We start from the raw sequence: 22,455 nt of genomic DNA on the forward strand, positions 1-22,455 counted from the left end.
AAATGTGAAAAACTCAACAGCAATGTTGCTTTCCAGCAATCATGACCCGGTCTCTCAAAATAATCCACAGAACTTGCTGTGAGCAGTTTCATGTAGGAACGACGTTGCCAGCTAATTTTGCTACTTCTGTTATATTCACCCAATATCTCCAAAACTCAGCAACTCAGAACAATCTAGATGGATAAGCTACACTACAGGTAAGAGGAAAAATATGTTTCTTTTTTTATTTTGGGGTGACCTGTCCCTTTAAGTGAGTATATTTTGTTAAGAAGGAAAGACTTGCACTTAAAGCTCAAAATACTGTAGTAAACAATGCACTTCAAAGACAAAGTTCCTTTCGTGAACACGAGGGTTTAGACTGCGGCTTACCACTTACATTAAGCTTTAATTATGGTTAGAGAGGGCAAGTATTTCTGACGAGGCCTTCTCATGAAAGATGCAAATAAAAAAAAAAGAAAAAAAGAAAAAATCATCTCTCCATTTTTTTATTCTACATTTAATATGATGAAAACAAGGCCCTGTACAATCCACCTTCGCAGTGAGTACAATAATTATTTTACAATTTGTACACATTAGAACATGGTGCTAGACTGGTTTCACCCGTTCAAAATGCAGTCGAGAATGAAAAAAAAAAAAATCCTCTTTGAAACCTGCACCACAAGGAACCTTCCATTCAAAGAGAGGAGCTAAATCTTTTTGGCCGATCATACAGCAGGCCTGAAGTGAAAAATGTGTCATGAGAGACCAAACACCATTTATGGAGCTTTTATGTGCGTCTTGTACCCCCCGATTGATCCATTAGATAAAAGCATGCTGTGAAGCTACAGCTCTTGATCTCTCTAACCACTAGTACAGACCAGGCCAAAATATTGAAAATGGCATTAAATATTTCAGCTATGTGAGGTGCACTTAATTCATATCAGAAATTAAAAACAACCTCAAAAAAACAGACATATTTGCAACATAAATTAAGCACTCTTCCTGTTTTCTCAAGTACTCAAAATGTATTTTCCTGCTGTTGTAAACCGGGTCTGTACCAGTTAACACTTTGTCCTCTTCTTTAAATCTAAAATCCTCTGGGAGGAAAAGGCCAAGAGTGCCTGTCGACCTGTACAGCCATCAATGTGCCACAAAAAACAAACAGAACACATTGACATCAACATTTAAAACAGGGGAGTGAATTCAAATGTTTTCTTGGTCTCCATGTAGCCGCATGTTTGCTTTAACATGTTTACGCTTGTTCTTGACAGCACGTCGTTAATTGGCAAACAGGCTCGCCCAATTCTCTCCAAAGGCCACAAGAAACATGATTTTGTACAAAACTAGATCCCCCTCCTTTCATTTCTCTCAGCAGAAGAAATCTAATATTGCTAGAAAACTTCCCCATCTTTTGCATGATTTTTTTTTTTTTTTACACATTTTATGGAAGAAAAGTTAAGCTTCCCAGTGTTTCCCAGAATCAATGATGAAAGCACTTCCAAGTTCATTCAAACGCATAGCAGTCCACAAAAAAACAAGGCTCTCAGTTTCTCTCAACTTCGATGTTAGCTTTCATTGAATTCACTTGTTTTATGCTACATAAGTGTACACTTTTCGGTCCTCCGGTGTTCGTGCCAAATATTCCCTCTCAATGAGTCCTTCAATGCGCTTCTTGATGACTACAGGACTAGGGAGGAATCGTGCTCGCAACTGCTGTGTGACCTGTGGAGACACAAGCAGGAACAAAATTAGTACTTCAAACTCCAAAATCTTGTCATCATAATCATTATATTTTATATCTTTTTCCCTCATTTTGGTTCTTTTACAATACTATGGACAGGTTTTGATCAAAAGGAAGAAAATGAATAAGGCATTTTTATTCAGTTAAATAGGTAAAGTTTTTTATGGTAACACTTCCTTTTATTGATTGTGCAGGGTGTTCAATCTCAACTCCAGTCAATCCCTAACCCATGTTTCCTTGCTGAGCACCAGAAGGGCACACTTTTTGTAAGTCGTAAAGTTCATCACTAGGGGGCTCACAAAGGGAAGAAAATGTATACTGAGTTCTACAAGAATGAGTCATAAAACTGAAAAATGAATTAGCATATTTGCACCTCCAAATCACACCAGTCACAAAGTCAATATATTTTAGTATGGGTTTTTGGATGGATGCATAAAATCAAGTCTGTACTTAACACAAGCTTTAGAGATTTTCACATTTTGTTTTACAACATAAAATACATCAATAAATACCCCACTCCTGAAATTTGAAGCTTTAATGTGTCTGAAAAAAGACTGTTGCTAACAAGTAGCTAAATGAGACTACAGAGGTTCAAGAAAATATTAAACGTTATCATGCCAATCACTAGTCACTTAGTGGTGTTGATGCTGAAGTCATACAACCTTGGTGTAGTTTGTATACAGCTTAACAATAAGCGTTTTACATCTGGCAATTGCATTTACACTTCAAATATTATAAAAGTGGTATAATTTTGTTTGCCACAGAGCTCATTTTCTGCACTAATCCAAAATCCAGTGGAAAGATTTGATTGGATTTTTATTGAGGATGATGCTAACTTCCAGGTTGACCTAAAAAAAAATCAGTGAGTCCAAAATGTGACAATGTCAGCTGACTGACCTCTGCTACTAGGACATTGTGCTGCATCTTCTTTCTGGACTTCATGATGCGAACAATGGCAGCTTCAATCTCATGCTTCCGGTCGTCGTCCACTTTCTGTCGTGTCTCCTTTCTCTCTGGGTCCGACTCCCCTTGTTTAGCGGCCACTGGGTGGTGCAAATAAAGGAAAATAAATGCAAAAAATATATCCTGTGTAAATCATGTGCAATTGTTGCATACTGAAGCATATTTATTGTCAATTATTACTCTAACCTGTATATACAGCACACTACAATGCCAAATAAAATGTCCCGCAGAGCAGAGGATACTTAATACTCCTAACTTGTACTGTACTTATTATTCTTATACTGTACTTCCTTATTCCTACTTTTATTCTTAATTTGTTTTCTTTTTTTTTGTATATAATTCTTGTGTTTAACATTTATACTTTTTTAACAGATTTTTTTTCTTTTTTCTTGACCCACTGCTCTGAATAACCAAGTCAAATTCCTACGTATTTGTACATTTGGCGAGTAAAGTGATTCTGATTCTGACTTAACTGTTCACTCAGTACAATGAAATTAGAATACTGTACTACCTAATTACTTTCCCTTGTTTTAAGACTGCAATTGTTGAATTGGTCTATCTCCTCAGAAAGAACCAGACCAGTTTAAACATATAAAATAATGATGTATCAGAAATTCAAAATATAACATTCTTACTTTAAGTCTTATGAAAACTTCACATAAACTTAATGGCTTTGTGTACCTGTCTGGATCTTGACACGGTGCAGTTTGGAGGTAAACTGGTCATTGACTGTAAACACATGGCCATTCTCAATCTCCTTGGACTTGGGCTCCTTGGTGAGAACTCTCTGAGTGGGCTTCCCACAGGCCAGAGACTGCAGCGCTCGCACCAGCTCCCTCTCTGGGATGTCCGTCTCCTGCTGGATCTCCTGCAGGGTGAAGAAATAAAGTTCGGGGCCATGATGAAACAATGAGCAAGACACAACAGATAGGAAAGCTTGGATAATAAATATCTTATCCAGGTGAAACTGACCACCAAAAAAAATCACCAAGCTGTTCGTGTACCTGGGCACAGCAAATTGTTTTTGTGATACTACAGGAACTGTAACACACTGTTCCACTGTGTAAGAGCAGCTGGGCATTAAACTTTGTACCTCAAAGGTGGACTTCTCTCTGTTGTTAAAAAGCATGAGGATGGTCATCTGGAAGGTGGAGACCTGCAGGATGTGCTTCCTGGTGTTGGATCCGGTTACCTGCGCTCCTCCTACTCCAACCTCTGAACCATCCTCCTGTTGACATGTTGGAATGAAAGATCAGAATCTAAAAACATGATTCAGTATCCCCTTTCACAAGAAATGATATTTTCTGTTACTTAAAGTCGTTAGAGTATTATTTAAATCAGGGGTGTCAAACGTGTGGTCTGCTGGCCAGAACTGGCCTGCCAAAGGGTCCAATCCAGCCCCCTGGATGACTTTACAAATTGTAAAAAATTGCAGCGCAGCCATTAAAAAAACATTTGTTAAACTGCTCCATAACATAATTTTAGCATACAGTATTTTAGAAATACACATGAAGGTGTTACATTACCTTTTTGATGGGGCCATAGAAGGTGGCGTTTAGATCTGCAGAGCCCATATGGTGCTGCAGTGTGAGTTGTCTGCCGCTGTGCTTACCAAGATAAAACCTACCGACAGAGAGGAGTCACTGTAGGTTAACATCTAAGAACAGTTAACGTTCCACAATTAATCCAACTTTAGTGTTAGTAGATGTAGGCCTGAGGAGAAGACTGTGACAAGTCAGCATATATGACAATTCTGTTTGTACAGAGTTGGTACAACTTTTAATAGTAAAATTAAAGAATTTTCAAGGTACCTAAACCAAAACTTTCGACATTCTTGAAACCTTTCCAATCAAATATAAATTAAGACTTTGTATGAGCGCTCTTTCTAAGAATAAATGCAAGTTTATATTTCCAAGAATGGGTCAGGAACCGAAAAAGGTTGTCTCTCTGATCAGTTTACAATTATAACAAAACACAATGTGGCTCAGTTAGACTCTTCCTTTTGGGTCACACATTTCAGACATCCCTGGATATAAAACAAAGTTATAAAACCATTCACAAATAAAAACAAGAAACTCCTTGTATTGTGCTTGAAGTGGACAAGCCACTAACCTTCTAAAGACTTCAAATGCATGTCGCGGTGAAGGGGGGATGTTGCACTTGGGTGTTGCTGATTGTGTTGGCCAGTATCCTGTGGTCAGGACTCTCACAGTGAGATCAACCCCTCCGAGTGACACCTGGAGTTAGAACAAACCACAAGATGCACAGTCAGGTTTCAGTCTACGCTGACGTAATTACAGCCTGTACACCGAAACAGATAAAACAGGCAAAAAATAACCACAGACGACTGAAACAAACTGGGTACATTAGCTAAAGAAAATGGGTTTAATTACTCTAAAAATTGATTTTTTAATATATAGACTGAGAAAAACATGCACAAATAATTACTGGGATTCACGTTCACTAAAGTATCAAATACATTGACAGAGGCTTGGGTGACAAAATGCCATGTGACAGCGCAGCACAAGCCAGAAATTAGCACCATGTATTCCCATGGTATGGATAGTTAGGTGCATAATTGTTTTCATGTAACGGAGCGACACAGTAGATCAGTCACTCAAGCAGCAATGTACCGATTACCGATAGCAAATTGGACTCATTATTTTGATAGTATGAGCCGTGGTGTGGCGTCTCCTCACCCCAGTTGTCTGTAAATGTTGTCTAAACTCATCCATGGTGGTGTTGGAGATGCTCATATCCCGGAACATGCCCTCCAGCTTAGAGGTGAACTGACAGCCGCATTCAGTCTGAACAATGAAGACAAGAGGGAGGATCACATTTAGTTTATCATTGAAAATCTATTCATGTTAAAAACCAACACTCATATGGTGGTCAACAGATATTTGTTCATTTGTAATGATAGGTTTCCCCTATCCTAAGCTTCCTCTGTGACGTACCTATACATTGAAAAAGACATCTTTGTCACAGTTTCTGTTCAAGTGCACCATAAATTCAAACAATGCTAGATAATGGCAACAGCCAAGAAAAATATGAGGATGAGTATATCTACTCTACCTTCTCTGGAATAAATCAGCAGTGTGGAAATATATGCAATCAATTCAATTACAGGATAAAATACACAAACAATGTGCAGTCCAGCAGATATTCAACCACAGTTTCTGTTAAGAGATGCAGTGACTTAAACCAGCGGGGAGTAAGAAAAAGTAAAAATTATACATATGTAATTTGTTAAGCTATGAGTAGAGGAAAATCTGCATGTAATGCACAATACCATAGACTTACTCTACTGTCATACTGGTGACAAAGAAAAAAAACAATTGTTTTGTCAATGAACCTTGCTATTATTGAGTTTAATTTTATACTTTTGTTTAATGTTATTGTTATTAAACAAAATTTTATGTTAGTGGAGTCTGCACTTAACCAGGTACAATTATTTATGTGTTGTTTTTTATGGCCAAAAGCAGAAAAGTGTCCGATTGTGATCAATGGGTATCTGTCAATCTATCAATTGCAGGCCCCTGATAGAAATTAAATCATATTGTGGCAGACTTTGTGATATTCATTATATACTGTACTGTACTGTTGTCCACAGAATTGATAATTGTGATTTACACCCCAGTTAACGAGTTAACACAAGACATCGCTACACAACCTTTCAGTAAAAGCCGTCTCACAGAAAATTTCATTGTGATGTGAACAATATAGAGAATGTTGTTGTTTTTTTTGATTGGACAACACAAGAAACAAATAAATTGCACAAAATCATTTGAGCTAGATAACCTTCTCTTCATATGGAGGCATTTTACCCCAAAGAACATAATTCTGGTTATATCACACTCCTGCCCACCTTGAGCTTTGAGATCATGTTCTTCTCAGAGTCGTCAGAGACGCTCTTATTGGTCAGCAGCCTGCGGGCCAGGTGCTGCTTGTAGTACCTCTCAAACACGTCCTTTTCCTGCATGAAGCGGAACAGCACCATGGCCTTATCCAGTATAGACTCCACCTCCTGCTCTGTCAACTGGGCAAAAATCAAAATGATGCAGGTTACACAGAAGGGTCAGAAAACAGAAATATTCAACCAAACACATTCTGAATCCAGGTTTCTCTCCTTTTACTGAACTAAAATGAGCTTTAATTGCATTGTCAACTTTGTAAAACACACTTCATTCAATCTCAACAGAGAGAAACAAAATAAACTTGCTAAAACTGTCTTGTCTTATAACAACATAACACTTGTTTGGTCAAAAGAAATCAATAAATCAGAGTTTCATGTGAAAATATTCTGGCTTTCCTCTGACTAACTCTCCAGCTCAGTGGGTGTGAACTGTGCTGCTGCATGAGAGTAAATGACAGAGCAGCAGCTGTCAATCATACAGACCATTAAATTAACAAAATAAAATGAAACCAAAGGGTCAAAAAAATCCCAGCAATGGGGCGCCCCTATAGCTCAGTTGGTAAAGCACACACCCCATGTACTGAGGCTATTAGTCCTCTGCAGTGGCCGCCCCTTCAACTCCCACCTACAGCCCATTTGCTGTGTCATTCCCTCTCTCTCTACCCCCTTTCCTGTCATATTTTCAGCTGTCACTATCAAAAATAAATAGCAAAAGACAAAAAAATAATCTTTAAAAGAATCGCAGCAATGAATGTGTCTTAAAATAAGAGTCTGGATTATTAGAGGGCTCACCCCTTTTACTCCTTTCTTCAGTTTATCATCAATGAAGAGCGAGAGGTACTCAGGCGAGCGAGAGTTGAGATTAAGGAAGTACTCAAAGTCGCCTGCAATAGTTTGTTTGAAGAGTCGGTCGTTGTTGAAGGACTCCTGGAGGAAACGGTCAAACCGTGACTTCAGATCCAGCAAACCCTGCATGAAAGGAGGGAAGGAGACAGGGATGAATGAGGATAATACAGCAGCAGTTTGCATTAACACAGCAGTTAAGCAGTAGCTTAACACAGCAATTACAGCTCCAACAGTAGCTCCAACAGAGGAGAGCCTGTCTTATCAGAAAAGAGTCAGGCTGCTTCTAAAGTACTGACAGATAAACATAAGAAGACTTTCCTATAGTCGCCTGGAAGACCTCACATGTTATTCAGTACAATACCACAACACAATGTGGTTGAGGGCAGAAACCATCATGGTTCATGGCCACAAAAGCAGAGGGGTCACAGCAGTTATCCTCTGCTCGGATGTTATGGAAGTGCATTATGGTCAAGGCTCAGCACGCAATGGTGTACTCAAGGCGTACTGAGCCAGGAGAAATTACTCTAACAAGGTCAGATGTCGAGGCTGGTGTCTTTTTCTCTCTCCTTCACTGAAAACAGGCCTGTTAAACTGGCAGTTAGTGGGCTGAATCCGACCCTTTATGGCTGGAAATATACTTGTTTTTAACTATGCATTCGTATACGCAACCCTATGCATCCCGGCGCTTCATGGCTGCCTCGCATATCCTGTGTCCATTTGGAGCGGTGGTTGTACGTGTCCTCAGAAATTAACGCTACACATATGTGAATGCAAACGCATGGTTAAACAGCAAGTACCTCTAGCCTGAGAACCTCAATCCAGCCCTTAAGTTTGAAACTGAAAAAAGTGTATCATTGTGATTTTATTTTCATAACCTGCTAACATTGTGAGTTTAAGGGTGTTAACATCCTTTAATTGATGATCATCCTTTTATCAGTAGGCTAATTGGCCCATTCATTGGTTATCTCTGTTGTTAAGCACAGACACACTTATTTTACAAAATTTTAACTTGGGCTGTTTAAGTAGAGACAAACTTAATGAGAAAAGAAGGTAAATTCAACATTGTGTTTATTACTTTTGTACACAGTGTTTCTTTTCCAATTGTGAAAACTAATAAAATTGAGAAAGAACAGGTCCACAATGTTACGCATTTAAGTTCATAACTAGGAAATATAAACTTCAGGCCCAATGGCACTTTCCTTTTTTCAAAAGTGACCATGCTAAGAAAAATAATTGGACAGGACCGATCTAAAATATATGTGATTAGAAGGTTACAGAGTGCTTCAACAATATCATCAAAACTGCCTACTGTAGCAGGAGCAAAGACATTCCTGCAGACTGAGTAATAACATCACTGCACTCTAATGTCTCCTGATCGTCTTACCTGGATGTAGTCTACAGGATTCTTTCCCTCTCCCTCCTCTGATACGAGGGCCTTGCCCTGCTCCCGCAGGTATGAGCTCATACACTCGCACATGGTCTTAAGCCCATTGGGAACCCTGCTGAACAGCTTGTACATGCACGCCAAATCTGCAATGGATATGCATGAAAAAACACACAGGCACACATATTAGAAATCCAATTCTACAGAATGAAAAAAGACTGAAAAGCTGAGATTTGCTGAAAAATGAGAGTAAACTAAAATACCTCTGAGTGTGAATGTGAAAATATTTGAGGGCACCCATCATAACTGAAGCTACGACACTGCCGTGCCTGTTCCATCTAAATCTAATCATCAAAATTACATTCCTCATATCTTATCGTTTGTGACACGAGCAAAAGGAACGCTGACTGTACTACTGATCTAGTTGAACATTTATCTCTTGCAAGTGACAGTTATACATTTTAATAAAAAGCGATGGGGAGATCTGTTTCCCTTTTTTTGGGGTGAAGCATGAACTTTGACTCTAGCCTGTGTGGAATTAATTTCCAGTGGTAACAAGGAGGCTTAATGACCAGCTACAAAAAATAAACACATGAAGAACAAGCAACAGAAGACTGCAGCACTCTTACCGTCTGTCTTGCCATTTTTGAGCATGTGGACCAGGCCAGAGTTCTCCATCTCTACGATTGTCTTCATGTGTTTGGAGATGAGCTCCCGTTCCACCACCTTGACAATCGGCTCCTCTGTAGATTTGTCCAGGCAGTGCATCACCCGCTCAATCTCCTCATTGATCCTGGCTTCCACCTTCTTTATGTACACACTGGCACTGTTTTCCGCAAGGAACTTTTGGCTCTCCATCTAAGTGAGAACAAGAAACCCATATAAGCAACCAATGACAGAAATGCTCCTCAAATGCCTTTTCATTTTTTCCCCCAAATCTTTTCAAAATTCTAGTTATCTACCTACAGTATATACTACAGTATACACAGGGTTTATACAGCTTTTTAAGAGTAAACTTCAAGCACTTTCAAGGTTCCTAAACCAAAAATTATAAGACTTTCAAAGCCTGTATCATCACATCTAAATTGCAAATGCAACTATGAAAAATTCAGTTTACAGAATTCATCTATACCTACAGCAATCAAGGTATATTGTCACTTTTGTTTTTATTATTATTATTTTACCAGCTGTTCATATTAATTTTAATTGTACGTTTTGATCATGATTATTTAGTGCTTGCTATTTTCAGGAGTGAGGGACCAACAGAGGACTTATCTAGCTGTGAATGGCAAATATGTTTGTTTTATTTCAAATATTACAAGATTTTTTGGTTTGCATGAGTGACTGTGTAGATGAAACACCAGATTATTTTGAAAATCGAATGGGTACGGCTTAGAGAATGCTTTATCATATAAATACAGTATTTATTTTTTGGTATCATCTTCCATTTAAAGAGCAAATAAAAATAGTGAGGCATTCCCTAATCCAAGCCCATATTACCCTATTTTTTTTTTTTACTTACTCATAACACCCCCCTTCTTTTCCATTGTTTCAAATTTTGTTCAAACCAAGTGTATTACTATTACTGTTAGTGTTATTATTATTGCTCTTATTTTATTTTTATTATCATTTGTTGGGATAGTGGGATTATGGGACAGGATTGTGTGGGAGGAATATACAGTAGCTATAAAGTTCTTTGAAACTACTATTCCTCTCTCTCCTCTTGAGAAGTTACGTCTGTAAGGGACGACAAATTGATACAGCGTATTAAAAAATTATGTTGAAAATCAAGCAGTTTTAAGCATATTCCAAACTTCAAAACTGTATACGAACCTTGATATGTGAGCTGCATTATTTCAAACATGTTTCAAGGATCAATAGTATTTACACTGTTTATTTATATGGACCCCAGAAAGGGAAGATGTAGCCAAGGTAACAGCTAACAGTGATCAAAATAAGGGATAAATAATGAACAGTCAGGGGAATGATGTTTTCCCACAAACCTGGAAAAATTCAGCAGACATTTCTAAGAACGGAGCCTCAAAGTCTTCTTCATAAACAGACCTCCCTTCAAGGCCGAGGATCATTAACATTTGGCAGGCATTTCTAATGGCCCCCCTGGTGGAAAAGGAGAAGCAGACAAATGTGATGCCAACATAAATTTAAAACAAACTGCAATGTTACAAGGAAATAAATATCTAGATGTTTATTTCGTGTGGCTGCCAAACTAACTTTTGATTATTCATGAATCGAAAAAGAAACAAAAAACAGCTACAGACAATCGATGTTTCAAATGTCTGAACCTTCTTCAATGAACTTCCCAGCAGGTTTAATTATAGCAGATGTACTAGACAGCTGTTTTATTGTTTATGGCAAAAGCATGTACTCTGAATGGTGACAAATGATGATTTAACATTTCTTTTAATTTGACTAAATATAAAGGAAGTGAATTAAATATTCTTTCCAATCTATGTTCAACTGAACTTAAAACGAACTTGTCAGCATGAACCGGCAATTAATTAGGTTGTCATGCATGCAATCAATCCAGTATGTGAGGTTTTGGCTACCTGTCTACCACCTCCCCCTTCCTCTCGCGTGCAATCATGTCCAGCAGCGTCTGCCGGAGATGGTCTCTGATGCAGCCATAACGAACCACTTGATCCCTAAAGATGATAAGACCCAGGTTGTAGACATTCTCTACATTGTTCTGCTGTACGTACACCCGGTCCTGTGGGACAAACACATAAAAAAGAAAATTAATGTCTTGGACAATGTTGCATATATGCATTTAAGCCACCCTCAATGGTCTTATTTGGTAGCGTGGTTAGTTTAATTTTAGTATCACGTCCTGACCCAGCCTTCAGCTTTCATATATCTTACTTATGTATTGACCAGTAACTAAAATATGGCCGAGATCAATTGTTTGCCCAGAGCCATTTCTAAAGCAGACCTGGTATTCTTCATTATTCAGTGATGATTCAACACTTTAACAACAGTTCAAGTTTATTTTTATATATGCAGGGACCAAAATTAGCACCATCCACCAGCGAAATGCTGCTAAAATATTTAAATGCTGGTGCATTTGCTAAATTCACCAGACAAAAAAAACCCCACTGTTAATTTAGTAAGTTGCTGGTACAATTTCAACAGTCATTAGCAATTTGGGCATTGGACAAAGAAGTTAATCTTGTACACTGCACCTGTGTCAATGTATATTATGAAAATATGACCAATATATTTCAATACTATTTCTGGTGCCAACAACAGCTATAACTTACTGTAGTCCATTATCATGGGCATCACTCTACACAAAGTTTAGCCCTGTCTAGACCTGTTAAAAGGAATGCCTGTTCAGTTTGTTTGCACACAGGTAAATCGAGTCACAGGTTGCTATTTGTTTTATTTGTCTTCATATTTGAAGACAATGAAACTGTGGTGAGAGATGTTATGTTGCTGGTATGAACAGGTCATTTTCACTCTGTATTTTTGCCAAGACCTGCGTGTGTCACACGGGAAAATAGGTGAGACTCCAAATCTCTAAATGAAGCGTGGCTGCAGCTGCTCAAGCAGGCTGTGTCTCTGCTCTAACCTGTTAATATGGGCATGGAAATAAAAACCATCAGGTGACACCACAGACTGCACAAGCAGGTAGTGTGACACTGGTACTGATAACACGCTTATGGCTGCTTCACACGACATGGCGACATCAGTTGGTTTTTATTTCGACATGCATGTACCTATGCTTAATGACTACCTCACTGAATTGCTGCAGTCTTCTGATGTTCAGAGTTTCTGTTGCAGGGCTGCTGCTGAAAGTCCTATCTTTATACACTGAGTTTGCAGAAGAGTTTTGAAGAGAAAGAAAGAGCTGCAGCCAGAAAGTGCCTCTTTCAGAAAAAAATGAGGGAAGGAAGGGAGAGAGGGAGGGAAGGAGTGAGACAGAGAGAGAGAGACAGAGAGACAGACAGACAGAGAGAGAGAGAGAGAGAGAGAGAGAGAGAGAGAGAGAGAGAGAGAGAGAGAGAGAGAAAGTGCAGTGCCCTGCATGTGATATTTTCATGTCTGTGACAGATTTCCTCAACAGATATAGACAAAACTATAGTGAGATGTTGTGCTCTGTTGGTGACTGTCAACAGATCATTTTCACTTTGTATTTTAGCAGAGAACAGTGTCCATCAAGTGGAAAAATTAGGCAAGACTGTGAATCTCTATCTAGCTGGAGCCACATGTAAGTAGTGTCACCCACACAGGCTGTGTGGCTGCTCTCACCTGTCAATATGGGCACTGAAACGAAAACAAACAGGTAATGCCACACACACACGTGCTACTGAAGCAATCAGTGTGAACTGACAGTTAGTCGGACTACAGATGCTACATTATAAATTGAAAGTGTCAACTCTGTACAGTAGCAGTGTCAGAGTCACAGCACAGTAACGGGAGTCAAATTCCAAATACTGTAGGCTAATCACAGCCTGACATGAGGTGACTTGACAACTGGATATGGTTGTACAGACCGCTGTACAAGAGCCCCAACATTGTCAAACAGGTGTAGGGTGTATGCAGATAGAAATGTGAGCATTCTGTTGTACCATGAAGGCATTAGTTGGTGCTAGTTTGTTAAGACTGAGGCTAACTTTGCTAAACTAAGCTAGCCTTGACAGTGGTAAAGTAATAGTAAAGAAAACAGAAATATTCAACCAAACACCGTCTGAATCCAGGTTTTCTCCAGGTAGAAAACCTGGTTAGCATTGGTTTTGCTCAAAGAAAGGGGAAGATTTAAGGATCTAATGTAAAGACCAAAGTAATCACTCTAAAAGTTACAGATACTGAGTGTCACTGGCAAAGATCTTTTCTTTTTTATCTACTTGTCTATCTGAAACTGTACAACTGAGACAAAGGAGTACACATACATAATGTAATCCCGAAGCATACCTGAGGCACAAGTTTTTCTAAAATAAAGAGCAGTTTCAGCTTTTAAATCCTGTTGTGATCTCACTGATATGTGCTTTTATGACACTGCGTAAATGTGTTAAGTCCCAGAAAACAGCTACTCACCATATACATGAGGATGTCTCTGATCATCACCATCGCTGTTTGATGGTCATTCCAGGCCTGATTTAGGGTTTGGAGGAAGTTATTGTTTAGGGAGTTGAGGACATCTTCTCGTACCTTTGATGGAGGCAAACACACACACATGAGGTGGGCATACTACACCAAGTTCTGCAGTGTTAGTGACAAATTAGTGCCTGACCAAGGACAAAAACTTGACAAGTCATTGTTTAAGGAGAGGAGAAATTCTCCTTCATCAATCTGACACTTTCATGCAGTATTTTATTGTGATCCCACTTTGCTGTTTCTTCAATGGCTTTTCTCTACTAGTCAGGCATAAAACAGCTTGATAATAGTCACACTGCAGTGTGACTCAGCACTGTAAACCGTCTCTGTAGAGTAAGATTCTTAAGGGCACACCGACCTCCCCTTTTATTCTCCTTCTGGACATGTTGAATTATCACCTCTGCTCCTACTAATACACCAGATCAACCCACACAGACTCACTAACATCTTCATATCCACATCCAGATTAAATGTTACGGTACAAGACAGAAGCAAACCCATAAATCTGACTGCCTTTACATCAAAGACTCATTGTGCAAACTCATGGCTTCCTTATAAAAGTAATTGTGACATTACTATTATTACTTGGTTCTAAGATAAAGCTGCTTTTATGTTCATGTCTTCAGCCAATACATAAATTACAGTGAAATACATACATTGAAATCTCATCTCTAATGAATGGTATATCAATTATAAAACTATATCTAGAGGGATGTCACGCTCAACCTGAGTATGAATTCATCGTTTGGTTTCTAGAAATTAGATATTTGGAGGCAGAAGATGAGTAGACCATGTTTTGTCGTCATAGAGGAAACATTAGATATTATGAATGCCCTGATTATGTTTTTCACAGCTGATCCCAATTGACCATGAGCTACAGTAGCAAATTGTAACATTAATGATCAATTAATCGATGAATTACAAAAACTTTAAGATTTAGCATTTATCAAACAATACCAAATGCATTTCTTCCCACATGAATCATATATTTATTTCCTTAGCAAAAAACTGGATACTCTCTAACAGCATTGGATAGCCAATGAAATATAGAATGATAAGGTCTCCAAATTAAACATATATATAACTGTATATCAGATAAATGTGGAATGTGCTCATAACAATAATCCTTTATATTTCAGATCTGATAGTAGAGTGATTCCATTTTATGTGACTGATGAAATTGTTTGAGTGATTTATCGATCACTGATCAATTGTTATCATCCTTCCATGAGTCATATTGGTGGATACACGCTGATATTGTTTGTTTTGTGTGGTTACGTATGTTGTCTTGTTTGAAATCATTTCATGATGCCGTCTCATGCCATCTTTTCCCCTCTCTTCAACAACTACGCACTTAACAACATACTGTATGGATCAGGGCTGCATGATTAATCATGAAAAATTTGTGATCTCCATTCGAGATCTCATTTCTGAATGACAACACTTCACTCACTCCTATAGGACTAACAAACCACATCACAAAATCCCAGCCACCAGACCACCCAAACCTCAATAATGCAAACGTTACACAGTGCACTGCCAGTCTATTTTTTTATGTTGAGCAGCATTTAATTCAATCGGTTTGATCTGAGAGTTACTAGTGACTTTTAAGTTGAAGTGTCTTCTGTTTAAAGTCCTGTCTAGACATTTTTTTTACTTGAGCGTCTGAAGAGGGCAATAGATTGTCTGTTGAAAAAGTAAGAATCACGTGAAAGAATTGTGATCTCAATTCTTGGGGAGAAAAATCATGAGTCACATTTTTTGCAAGAATCATGTCACCAGTACGGATGCACTTTGGCTGACCTAGCCATCAAAAAACATCAATCAAATATTCTCATGAAGAAAGACATATATAGCCCAAAACATGACTCCGTTATCAAATTTGCTACTTCATTTTCTTTAAATTTAAATAAATTGCAAGTGACTGTTTTTGCTTTTTTTCCCTTCAGGATATTTTTTTTCCACTGAATATCAGCTGATAATCTATCTGGACAGCTCTGTTATCTGGCACCTTTTTCATTTTGGCCTTCAGCTTCCCTTGCTGTGATGGCTGCCTGGTCAGTGCTCGACCGCTAACTGAGCTGAGAGTGTAAACTCAAACAGCGCTATTGTTAAATTTTCACATCTCCAAATCGCTCTCTCAAAAAGTCTCAATGACAGCAATTATTGGGCCTAAATTAATCTATTAAACCCACCTGAGAGGTGACCATCACATAGGAATATGCTCCCACTACATACTTAAAACCCAACAGATCTGTCTATGAGCTGTTTTCAATACTTTAGTCTGGCTGAAGTGTCTGAGAAACGTTTGTAGGTTTTTAGGCCGCATGAAAATTATAACTGTCTTTCCATGAAAGTGATATCCGAATCATTATTAGATAATAAAAACACACCCTGGTGTCAGATCTCTCTTCTTTTAACTGTTGCTTGTTGACATTCCCTGACTGCTAATTTACTAAACCTGCCAAGTCGAGAATGTGCATTTAATTAAGCTGTAAACCCATCTGGCTGGTATTCAACAGCAGCCCGCTGAAATATTGCTCAGTGGGTATCTGCACACTGTATGCTGCACAGAAGCTTTCACTACAGATATCATGACCGAACTTCATTTGGAACTAATTATATGCAACAAAACAAACAAAAAAACAAGAGACATCTTCAAAAATACATTCACCGATTGCTTCTTGTCAGCAGGAATTTAAAATAGAGTTAATCTTGCAGTTACTGGAAGAACATTGAATTGCATTTTTCTTTTAAAATACAGACTGCTGAGAATTATCCAGTTCACTAACATCTACCCTGTCTGCCAACACAATTTCACCAGGTTAATAAATCAACAAAGTGTCTGACAAAACTGTGCTCTGTCAAGGCGTCATTCAAACACATACTGTTGCACTCCTGTAACACACAAAGAAAAACCTGTTTTAGGGGAGGCTCACAGACAGCTCAGTGTAGCCGAAAGCCCAGAACAAAATTACAACTCAAGAACCCAATCCACAAACATGGGCTCTTCCTAGCCTGACACAGAAATGAGGAATCTGTCAAAAGGAAGTCTGAGTGATTCTTAAAAGAGTTTTACAAATCTCCTATTACTCCAGACTTCGAGCAATAACAACCTCTGAAATTGTTTTCCCAGCTTTCTAAGTCACCCTCACAAGGCTGATCCCAGTAGGAAGAGGTCATGTTTTCTGGTATTACCATTGTTTTGCAAGGATGACACACAGGACAAGCAGTAATACTAATCTTAATGTATCAAACCTATGACATATTCTGTTTAACACCAAACAGGCTACTGAAAAGGTACTGTACAGCTTAAATTCAGTGCCATAATTCAATCAAAAGCCACTGAAACAGCCCTTAAGCTGTTACTGTAGATCAACTATGATTTCAACATTTCCAAATCGAGATCAGGACATTCACAAGACTATCTTACATTAAGGTCAAGTAAGCACAGATAATTATCTGTTACATGCTTGGGTGAAATCACAGTCAAATAAACTTTAAACACAGCAAGAAATAGGAGCATGAAGCATGATTTATTTAATTCTGAGAGTAATATGTCATCACTTGACTTTAAGTGTCAGACGAATTAACCCAGCTCAAGAGGTGCACCGTTCTGTGCGTCATAATTTCCTTTGATAGGAAGTGAGAAGCACATTTGCTTGGTGAAGATACAGGGATATTTTCATTGAAATTAGTCTTATTTTATGTGAAGGCACTGAGTGTAATTTAAAAATTTTAAGGGAGTTTAAGGAATCACTAATGTGTTTACTACAGGAGTAATTGCCTTGTCATGGATGTCAAAATCAATGTAATCCCACCTGGTCCTGCCAAAAAATATAATCATGCCTAATGTTTTCCAAAAGCCTGCAACCTATGTTAGTCTTACTTTGTTGATAAGGTGTTCGGTGACGACCTCTCGCAGGCCCGTGTACAGCTTCTCCCCATGTTTGTGGAGCACCATTGTGTAGGCGTTCCTGTACAGTTCCTCAAAGCTCAGGCCGCTGTTGTTCTTCCTCTGAATCTCCTGGATGGCATTCTTCAGAAGGTCCCAGATATTATTGACATACTTCTCATCCATCGTCATCTGAAAAAAAGTGAGCAGTAATGAGTAAGATATCCTTCGCCTATGATTATTTGTATCAACACTTGAATCAAAAGGATCTCGTTCCTAAACAAAGCCTCCCGATGGAGATGGACTCCCACCTCTGTGTAGTCTTGCCTTCTGATGTTTCCAGTATTGAAACTAACAGAAAATTGTAATACCTGAGATGCCAGCTTTTCCAAACCACCAAGCACTCCTGTGAACTTGTTATAATAGAACATGTGCTTGAAAGAGGACCTTTAGCCCTGATCTGAAATTCTATGGCGATACATCCTCCCCTGCTGAGTATATTGGCCTTCAGACCCTCTGACAAACTTATGCTTTAATGTGTTGATGGTTAGCGTCGGTATGTGAGCCATGGTTGGTGTTGGGGTCTGCTTGTTAAAGCAAATGAGGCAGGAATTTTACTAAGCCTCAAACAATCATCTACCCGGATGACTCAATCAGTGCAAAAGAAAGCTGCCTAACATTAAAAATGTTCTGACATAACAACTACATTAACAGCTACAAGGAGTGCTGTTACCGCGCCTGCTCATTTTGAATCTGTTAACAACTGATTTTAGCTGTATTTAACACAAACCCAAAAAGTGAAAATGATGGAACTTCAATATCTCAAATCGCTATGCTTTCATGAAGTAACAGACCTCTATTCTGACTTAAAAATAGAAAGGTAACAATTAAGCTAATACACAATACTGACAACTGAGTATTATTTGATTCTCAAAATGTGTTTTTGGCCAGGAGACAACTTCCAACCTCTTTTGAAATACTGAGGTATCCCGATATCTCTGGTATATTGACTTCTGCGGTAATGTCGCTCAATCTTGATTAGGTTCAATCATGTCTTCCTTTTTACTCACTCTCTCTCCCTCAGTTTACCTTCAACATCTTACTTAAAACCCAATTAATACAACTAAATACTGGGATAGTGGTTAGGCAGTCTAGCCCATAAAAGGTAATGATCAGATGTTCAGTTTCTGCCATGTTTGACGGAAGTGTGGTTGAGATCAACAAGATACCTCCAATCAGAGGAATCTTTGTCGAGCAACTCCATCACTTGGTCTAGCTAAGAGCATCATCTCCATGAGGAAGGTGTAAAATTAAACACTATGAGTAAGGCCTGTCAATTACTATTAAATATTTAAGAAAAAAATATGTATGTGCATATTTGTGTAAGTTCAACACTGACAAAAACTGTACAGTCTGTATTTGTACACAGACACTGACTGTAACTTCAATTTTCTAAGTGCTCAAATTCCATTTTAATAGGGGTGAATGGACTGGTTCTCAAAGCATTGATACGACCAACAACAAGTCTTGATTTAATAATTGATACTACCAAACAGATAGATCCATCACATGACAGATGTCATCCCAGGTATACGAGCATTCTTCTTAGTGGTGCCATATTTGTACCTCTGCTGATGTTGTGCACCTATGTGCAGTGATCATTCACATAGTGAACATTTCTTAATTTACCATTAAAACTGCCTTGTGTTTAAAAAGGTATGTAATTATGTAATTAACAGAGAATAGTAAAAAAAAATGACTCATGGTTGGGCAAATTATTTGGTTGTAATATATTCATAAGAATAATAAAGGTTTTGACAGGTTTTGCTTCCGTACATGATAGTTAACTGGCTGCTTTCAAAAAAGTATCAATACCAGTATTGATATTGGTGATCCTTAGTATTAATTGGTATCGGAAAGGGCTGCAATGATTAATCGAACACTCAATTAGTTGTCAAATATTAAGTTAAATGCCAACTAATTAATAATTTATTAATCTATGAGAAATTCTTTTTTTTTAGAAAAAATAAGTAAAAATTATCTGATTCTAACTTAAATGTGAATATTTCCTGTTTCTTAAGTCCTCTGTGACTAAATTGAATATCTTTGGGTTGTGCTCAAAACAAGACATCATCTTGGGCATTGAGACACACTGACTGCCATTTTTTTAATTAATAATTTTTTTTTTTTTTTTACCATTTTCTGACATTTTATAGACCAAGTAGGAGATTGATTAACTGAGAAAATAATGAACTGATTACTCAAATAATCATTAGCTGCAGCCCTGGCATCAGATCAAATCCAGATTTTGTGCTATCACCCACTCCTACATTTAAACACTAGCACTTTGAAAATGTGCTTGCTTTGTCAAGATTTAGACAAGACATGCAGGAGTAGTGTTTTAGTTCAGCAGCTACTATAGATAGTGGGTGATAGTGTGTAGTTCTGTACAGCACTGAGTTGTGCTGTACCAGTATATACAAATACAATTCTCAAAAGCTTTACATTTAAGCAGTCCTCCTCAGTGTTCAACTCTGAACTCAACATGAGCCACTGCTGGTGGGGAGGAACAGTGTGTGCTCCCTTTCTGTGCAGACAAGCCCAAACACATGCATGTCAAGATGCTGCTCTAACAGCATGTCTCTGTCAGGACAGGGCCACATTCAACAGGCACACATACGTAAAGGTCCTCTCAGTATGGCCACTGCCACTAGCACATAACTTCAAATCACTCAAAGAGGAGTAACCAAACAAGTATCTGAGTGATGAACAGTCTCACTCAGCCAGTCACAGACAGGATGAAATTTCATTTAAAGCAGAATGAGGTCAGATCATAAATGAGGTCTTTCAATGACTTGCAGACAAAGGGAGTGTCAGGTGGAGGAGGACAGGAGGAGAGTGCAAAATCATATTTTTAACGCTGAATTAACCACAGAAACTAGACTGGTATTATAACCATTAATGCAAACCCAGAATTAACGTTAGGTTAGCTGGTTTGTTTTTTTTGTTAGCATCCATCTACAGCTGTAGCAACGTTGCTGCTTGTTTCTGAACACAGCTGGAAATCTAGCTGACATTTCAGAGCATAAAGGTCAGGCGAATTTAGAGCTCAAGCACCAGCACGACATGCATTTGCCAGATAAAGTCAAAAGTAATCAAAACAACAAGTGTCAGGAGTCAGGGCTAACGTTAGCATGGGCTATGTCGACAGATCCAAATGCTAGGGTCGTGTCTGGAAGGGAACCCGAGATCTGCGAAAGATATCGCGAGAGTGGTCATTTTAACCCAAACCCATCATCTCTCCCTAACCTTAACCAAGTATTCCTTGTTCCCATACCTATACAAATCTTAAACACCGCGTTGTCACATGATACGACATAATTAATTTGTACAACGTGCACAATTAAGAAACAGCGCTTACAAATCTCGCGTGAGTTTATCAAATTGACGGTCCCTTCTAGACACGGCCGTCTGCTAGCTAACGTTGGGGGAGTTGGGGGATAGTTACACGTTAAGGACAATAAAATACATTCACTGAAGTTCCCACTGAGCTGATAATATGACAGAGTAGCCTCCTAACCCACCGACCCAGAGTGGGGGCGACTGAACATTTGACGGCAGCACTTTGTTTACGGATAGACAAGTCATATCTGCTGCTCAGCTGGTGGTTAGCCAGCTAGCATGTTAGCCAGCAGCCCAGAGCACGGCCATCGAGTCACCGCCTGTCGGCCAGGCAGAGCACCGACTGCGGTGTGCACTTACAGGAAAGGCCCGTATCCTCATTTTGGTGTCCTTCTTGGTGCCGCCTTTGCTGAGATTGGACATGGTTGCCTCGTCCGTTGGCTCTGTATTCACATGAAAGTATTGTCCAGGGAGGGACGGGGGTGACTACTGGTTTATGGAGCAGCCGACGAGCTTTCTCTCGACCTCGTAGCTCCGCGTCCCGGCACCGCAAGTTTATTGTTGACAGCCAAACGCTAAATCCGATAGTTCTTCATAGAGCAATGGCGGACTACCTGCAGTTCTCACTGCGCAGAGCTCACGCACTCCAAGTACCGCGAGAAATTAATTATTGGGAACATTTTCTCAACTTCACCTGCACTTTAGAATAATTTAGATTTATTCTACTTACTGTATATTACAGGCAGTTTAGCAGAAAATATTGATATTTATAGGTTTTGTCTAATAGTTGTCTATTCTGTACTTTAATTCTGACAGTACTTTCAGTTTACATTACTAGAAGCATAGTCTTTCCAGTGGTGGGAGAAGTAGTAAAACTAGTAGTCCCAGAATGTGATTAAAAAAATAATAATAATAGTAGTGGAAAGTAACCAGTCATAATTAGCCCACTGAAATAGCTGTAGGCCTACTTCATTTTTAATTTACTTTAAAGGCAAACAATGCAGGATTTTCCATAAAAAATAATGTATACAGGCTTTTCCCCTGCCTATCTAACTCAAAAGTGGGCCACCTTTCTTGAAAATTCCCACATTAGTGAAAATTAGAACAAAAAAACTGTAGTAAATTGGTCACATCTAGCACACTTATTTTGATCACTAATGCCTAATAAATTTATTTTGCATATTTTTTTCAATAGTTTGTGACCAAGTGACTCC

The 22,455-nt window shown here is 38.6% G+C and overlaps 1 protein-coding gene across 1 annotated transcript; it reads right to left on the reverse strand.

The window, feature by feature from the left end:
- Positions 1 to 550: 550 nt before the first annotated feature.
- Positions 551 to 21,876, reverse strand: cul3b (cullin 3b). The gene is made up of 16 exons (XM_084718086.1): positions 21,602 to 21,876; positions 17,834 to 18,031; positions 13,885 to 13,998; positions 11,397 to 11,557; positions 10,833 to 10,947; positions 9,459 to 9,687; positions 8,830 to 8,975; positions 7,392 to 7,568; positions 6,552 to 6,722; positions 5,383 to 5,490; positions 4,796 to 4,920; positions 4,210 to 4,306; positions 3,777 to 3,911; positions 3,365 to 3,551; positions 2,618 to 2,763; positions 551 to 1,701 (listed from the first exon to the last, which is right to left on the reverse strand). Exons 1-16 carry the CDS (start codon positions 21,662 to 21,664, stop codon positions 1,570 to 1,572), a joined length of 2,304 nt encoding a protein of 767 aa, XP_084574212.1. The 5' UTR covers positions 21,665 to 21,876; the 3' UTR covers positions 551 to 1,569.
- Positions 21,877 to 22,455: the final 579 nt, after the last annotated feature.

The sequence above is a fragment of the Lutjanus erythropterus genome, chromosome 4, assembly GCF_056507025.1.
Source record: "Lutjanus erythropterus isolate fLutEry1 chromosome 4, fLutEry1.hap2, whole genome shotgun sequence".
Taxonomy (NCBI): domain Eukaryota; kingdom Metazoa; phylum Chordata; class Actinopteri; order Lutjaniformes; family Lutjanidae; genus Lutjanus; species Lutjanus erythropterus.